Below are 6,330 nucleotides of genomic sequence, written 5' to 3'. Positions count from 1 at the left end.
GAAGGTGGTGCCTGCAAAGCCCCTTCCATGGGGGGGACCCACAGAACCCCAGGCTGGGGGAGGGGAGACTTGGGGTTTTTGGGGGGTGGAAAGAGGGAAATGGGTTCTCCCCCTGGCTCTGGCCGGGGAGTGGGGTCTAGTGGTTAGAGTGTGTGTGTGTGGGGGGGGGGGAGCCAGGACTCCTGGGTTCTCTCCCTGGAGCTGGGGCGGGGAGTGGTGGGTTACACGGTGGGGGGAGTGGGGGAGCCCGGAGGCCTGGGTTCTCTCCCCGCTGACGGGGGGGGGGGCCCGAGACGGCCCCCGCTAGGACCCGGCGGCGGCGGAAGTGGGGCGGCCCCAGTGAGGAGGGGCTGGGCCGGGGGGGCCGGTTCCGTCTCCGGTGGGGGCGGTGCTTCCGGCCGGGCCTGTCCGAGCTGGGATCCAGCAGCGGCCCCCCCCCCGGCCCGCAGCCCCCCGGCCCCGAGCCCGGTCCGCCCCCCCGCCCGGAGCCGGTCCCGGGGCCCCCGAGAGGTGAGTGACCCCCCCGACCCCCCCCGTGAGTGCCCCAGAGACCGCCCCTCCCCCACAGCCCCCCTCAGCCCCTCCCCATAGACCTCCTCCCCCTCCCCCACAGGCACCCCCAAACTCCTCCCCCACAGGCACCCCCAAACTCCTATAGACACCCCCGTGTGTGCCCCAGGCCCTCCCCCACAGGCCCCCTCAACCCCTCCCCCCTACACCTCCTCCCCCTCCGCCACAGGCACCCCCAAACTCCTATAGACACCCCCGTGTGTGCCCCAGACACCCCCAGCCCCTCCCCCCATAGACCTCCTCAGCCCCTCCCCCATCGGCCTCCTCCCCCTCCGCCACAGGCACCCCCAAACTCCTATAGACACCCCCGTGTGTGCCCCAGACACCCCCAGCCCCTCCCCCCATAGACCTCCTCAGCCCCTCCCCCATCGGCCTCCTCCCCCTCCGCCACAGGCACCCCCAAACTCCTATAGACACCCCCGTGTGTGCCCCAGACACCCCCACAGCCCTTCCCCGGAGGTGAGTGATCACCCATAGATACTGGTATATTCCCTATACATGCCCCCTGCACCCCATACAGCCCCATACACCCACCCGCACACACCTCCTTCCCCCCAGCCCCTCCCCACCCCAGTACCCCCTTGTTACCCTTCCCCCCGCCTCAGTCCCTCATAAATCCCCCACCCTTGCGAGAAAGATAAGTGACCCCCCCATGGACCCCAACCTCTATGTACCCGTCTTCCTGGTAGCCCCCCAATGCTCCGCCCCTGCTGATAAAATAACAGCGATAAAGCACCGGGCCCTCACTGCGGCGGGTGAGGGGTCCCCGTGTAACCAGTCCCTGCGCCCCACCCCAGAGGGGCTGCATCCCAGTGCCGCGCAAGGGGTCCCCGTATACCCAGCCCCCCCGCCCCCCCCAGCAGGTTTCACACATTTGGAGTGCACGGGGGGGAGGGGTGCCAGGTGGGGTGGGAGGCTTGACCCTGCTCTAACCCCCCCTCCCCGCCCCCCTCCCGGCAGCGTCCCTCCCCGGAGGAGATGGAAGCGAATGCGAGCGACGAGGGCGTCCATTTCCAGAGCTACCCCTTCGACTTCCTGGAGTTCCTGAACCACCAGCGCTTCGAGCCCATGGAGGCCTACAACCAGGAGCACGCCAAGGCCGTGGCCTCGCTGCCCTGCCCCCAGCCCCCCTACGAGTACCCCCCACCGCCCCCCGGCACCCCCCATTTCGACCGCCCCGCCCCTGCCAAGCCCAAGGACTTCAAAGCTGAAGGCCCCGCCCCCTCCGCCTCTGGCGCCGCCCAGCCCAAGAAAGCCGAACCTGGCGCCGGCCCCCCGCAGCAGTACAGCGCCGCCGCTGTGCCCGCCGCCCCGCCGCTCTTCGATGGGGCGGGGGCTTTCGGCGCCCCCCAGTGGGGCATCGTGGACCTCTCGGGGCACCAGCACCTCTTCGGGAGCCTCAAGCGGGGGGTGGGCGCGGCCCCGGCCCCGGCGGCCCCGGCCGACAGCCCAGCCGGCAAAGACGACAAAAACTATTTCCGGAGGCTGAAGTACTTCATCGACCGGCGCTTCCCCTGTGGCGTGTGCCAGAAATCCTTCAAGCAGTCGTCCCACCTGGTGCAGCACATGCTGGTGCACACCGGCGAGCGGCCGTACGAGTGCTCCACCTGCGGCCGCACCTACAACCACATCTCCAGCCTCATCCGCCACCGGCGCTGCCACAAGGAGCCGCCCGAGGCCGGCGCCGCCGCCGCTGCCCCCCTGCCGCCGGCGGCGGCGGCCCCCGCCGGGGGCACCCAGCCGGCCGGGGAAGGCAGCCCCGGCCCGGCCCACCCCGATGGCCCCTTCACCTGTTCCCTGTGCTGGAAGGTCTTCAAGAAGCCAAGCCACCTGCACCAGCACCAGATCATCCACACCGGCGAGCGGCCCTTCAGCTGCTCTGTCTGCGAGAAGAGCTTCAACCGGCGCGAGAGCCTCAAGCGCCACGTCAAGACCCACTCGGCCCTGCTGCGGGTGCCCTGCGGCGTCTGTGGCAAGGAGTTCCGGGACGCCGCCTACCTGCTCAAACACCAGGCCTCCCACGCCGGCCCGCGCCCCGACTACAAGTGCGACGTCTGCGGCAAGGCCTACGCCGCGCCCCAGAGCCTGTTGCGCCATCGCCAGCTCCACGAAGGGGCCGCCGCCGCCCCCCCTAAGGACGCCCCGGCCGCCGACTCGGCCCCGGCTGCCTACCAGGGGCCCTTCCTGCTCCCCAATGAGGCCCCCCACACCGAAGGGGAGGCCAAGGCAGCTTTCGGCAACGCGGCACTGCTGGGGCCCCACCCGCTGCTGCTGGGGGCCGGCAAGAGCTTCTGCTGCGGCATCTGCGGGCGCGGCTTCGGCCGGCGGGAGACGCTGAAGCGGCATGAGCGGATCCACACGGGCGAGAAGCCGCACCAGTGCTCAGTGTGCGGCAAGCGGTTCCGGGAGTCCTTCCACCTCACCAAGCACCACGTGGTGCACACCCGGGAGCGGCCCTACAAGTGCGAGCTGTGCGGCAAGGTCTTCGGCTACCCGCAGAGCCTCACCCGCCACAAGCAGATCCACCGGCTGCAGCTGCCCTGCGCCCTGGGGCCCGCCGGCGCCCTGCCCGCCGAGGGGCTGAGCTACGGCTGCTCCGACTGCGGCGAGCGCTTCCCCGACCTCTTCCACGTCATGAGCCACAAGGAGGCCCACATGGCCGACAAGCCGTACGCCTGCGACGCCTGCGGCAAGTGCTTTGGCTTCATCGAGAACCTCATGTGGCACAAGCTGGTGCACCAGACGGCGCCCGAGCGGCTGCTGCCCGAGGGGGCCTGCGCCGAGGCCGCCCCGCCTCCAGGGCCTGCCGGCTGCCTGGAGAACGGGCTGCCCGGGGAGGCGCCGGCCAGTGCCGCCGGCGCCGGCCTGGCCTCCCTGGTGGCCCCGTCCGAGGAGCACCCCATGATCCCCAGCGGGGAGCGCTTCACCTGCGGCATCTGCGGGCAGAGCTTCAAGCACTTCCTGGCCCTGGTGACCCACAAGTACGTGCACCTGGTGCGGCGCACGCTGGGCTGCGCCGTGTGCGGCCGCAGCTTCGCCGGCGCCTACGACCTGCTGCTCCACCGCCGCACCCACCTGCAGAAGCGCCACTTCAGCTGCTCCGTCTGCGGCAAGCGCTTCTGGGAGGCGGCCCTGCTGATGCGCCACCAGCGCTGCCACACCGAGGAGCGGCCCTACCGCTGTGCCGTCTGCGGGCGCGGCTTCCTGCGCTCCTGGTACCTGCGCCAGCACAAGGTGGTGCACACCGGCGAGCGGGCCTACAAGTGCGCCCTGTGCAACAAGCGCTTCGCCCAGTCCTCCAGCCTGGCCGAGCACCAGCGCCTCCACGTGGTGGCCCGGCCCCAGCGCTGCCCGACCTGCGGCAAGACCTTCCGCTACCGCTCCAACCTGCTGGAGCACCAGCGCGTGCACCTGGGGGAGAAGGTGTACCGCTGCGACCTCTGCGGCAAGAGCTTCTTCTACCTCTCGTCCATCCTGCGGCACCAGCGGGCCCACGGCGCCCGCCGCGACCTGCGCTGCGCCGCCTGCCTCAAGCTCTTCAAGGACCCCAAGTACTTCAGCAAGCACGTGCAGACCCACCAGGGCGGGCACCCCTTCAAGTGCAGCACCTGCGGCGAGGCCTTCGCCAACACCTACGGCCTGAAGAAACACCGGCACCTCCACAAGCTGGAGCGCCTGGCTGCCCTGGGCCACAAGGACCCCTGAGGCGGGAGAGATGGGGCGGGGGGGGGGGAGACCCCTCAGTGCCACGTATCCACCAGGGGTAGGAGGCAGGTGGGGGGCAGACCCCAAATGCTACATAACCGCCGGGGGAGGGCGGCAGGTTGGGGGGCAGATCCCTTAGTGTCATGTGTCCAGCAGGGGGGCAGGTTAGGGGGCACGTATCCACTGGGGTGGGGGGCAGGTTGGGAGCAGACCCCCTAGTGCCACGTATCCCCTGGGGTGGGGGGAGACCCCCTAGTGCCACGTATCCACCAGGGGTAGGAGGCAGGTGGGGGGCAGACCCCTAAGTGCCACATAACCACCGGGGCAGGGTGGCAGGTTGGGGGGCAGATCCCTTAGTGTCATGTGTCCAGCAGGGGGGCTGGCAGGTTAGGGGGCACGTATCCACTGGGGTGGGGGGCAGCTTGGGAGCAGGCCCCTTAGTGCCACGTATCCCCTGGGGTGGGGGGCAGGTTGGGGGGGGAAGACCCCTTAGTGCCACGTATCCACTGGGGTGGGGGGAGACCCCCTAGTGCCACGTATCCACCAGGGGTAGGAGGCAGGTTGGGGGCAGACCCCTAAGTGCCACATAACCACCGGGGCAGGGCGGCAGGTTGGGGGGCAGATCCCTTAGTGTCATGTGTCCAGCAGGGGGGCTGGCAGGTTAGGGGGCAGACCCCTTAGTGCCATGTATCCACCAGGGGTAGGAGGCAGGTTGGGGGCAGACCCTTTAGTGCCATGTGTCCACTGGGGTAGGAGGTAGGTTGGGGGCAGACCCCTAAGTGCTACATAACCACTGGGGGAGGGCGGCAGGTTGGGGGGCAGATCCCTTAGTGTCATGTGTCCACCGGGGGGGCTGGCAGGTTAGGGGGCACATATACACTGGGGTGGGGAGCAGGTTGGGGGCAGATCCCTTAGTGCCACGTATCCACCGGGGTAGGGGGCAGGTTGGGAGGAGACCCTCTGTGGTGGCCCCCCGTTTCCATGGAGGATCCTAGGACTCGGCGGCCCCCTTGGGTGACTGCGCCCATCCCTGCTGGAGGACATCTCGGCCCCTCCCGATTTAAGGGAGCTTCCTCCACCTCACGAACCCAGCCACGGCGCCCCCACTGATGGGCCACGGACTCCCCACCAGGCAGAGGCTGCTGGACCTGGTGCTGCCGAGGGGGCGAGACCCCCAATGCTTTCCTAGACACGGCCCCTTCCAGCTACCCCCATGGACTGACGGGGGGAGATTGGTGGGTCTCGCCGGCTGACTGTGCCCAGTGGTGCAGACTGGGATCCTGGTGGACTGAGGTGGGTACGGTGTCCACCAAACGGACCCCCCGGCCAGCGTCTGGACAGCAGCACCCAGGCAGGGCTTGACACAGATGGGAGCGAAGGCCGGGGGTGCCTTGGGCTTCTCCCTCCCCACGCAGCCGCATGGAGCTGGGGCTGGCCGGGACCTGAAATCCTGCTAGAGGGGCCTAGGTCTGCTCTCCCTATCACTGTCTGAAGGAGGCGCTCTCTGCAGGACCCGTCGCTCACGCTGTGGGAACTCCGGCCACCCACGTGCTGCTCCCCGGGGCTGGAGACTAATGCTGGGGGGCTGCTTTACCGCCGACTGGTGACCCCCTCAACTCCCCGTTAACAGGGTGGACGCAGGCCAGGCCCCAAGATGGACCGAGGAGCTGTGCCACGATTTGCTGGCAAAGTCCCCAGGTGGCTCTGCAGTGCCCAGCACAGCTGGATGGGCCCTTGGGTGTCCTGGCCCCAGTGTGGAGGTGGTAACCAGGGTGAGGGGGGGAGCTGGCTGTGCAGTGGGGCTGCCTTCCCCCAAGTGGGGCCAGCCCTGGGGCTCAGACTGCCGCGGGGGCGGGGTGTCTGCCACAGCGAACTCTCCAAGGGTCAGACAGGTCCTAGTGGCTGGATCTGGGGGTTAACCCAGCTGGTCGTCAGTGCATGGCCCAGGGCAGGTCTGTTCTAACCTGAACTAGCCAACTGGAGCAGCCCCATGCGGGCGGGAAGCTCAGAGCCACGGCCAGATGCCAGGAGCTGCAACAAATATCCCCAGTTCTG

At 69.2% G+C, this 6,330-nt stretch overlaps 1 protein-coding gene across 1 annotated transcript; it reads left to right on the top strand.

Annotated features, from left to right (window-relative positions):
- The first annotated feature begins 490 nt into the window (after positions 1 to 490).
- On the top strand, positions 491 to 4,275 carry ZNF865 (zinc finger protein 865). Its single transcript, XM_074937108.1, has 2 exons — positions 491 to 510; positions 1,531 to 4,275. The coding sequence occupies exon 2, from the start codon at positions 1,549 to 1,551 to the stop codon at positions 4,273 to 4,275; it is 2,727 nt and encodes a 908-aa protein (XP_074793209.1). The 5' UTR covers positions 491 to 510; positions 1,531 to 1,548.
- Positions 4,276 to 6,330: the final 2,055 nt, after the last annotated feature.

This window comes from Natator depressus, chromosome 23, assembly GCF_965152275.1.
Source record: "Natator depressus isolate rNatDep1 chromosome 23, rNatDep2.hap1, whole genome shotgun sequence".
Taxonomy (NCBI): domain Eukaryota; kingdom Metazoa; phylum Chordata; order Testudines; family Cheloniidae; genus Natator; species Natator depressus.
This window is presented reverse-complemented; position numbering and strand designations above follow the sequence as displayed.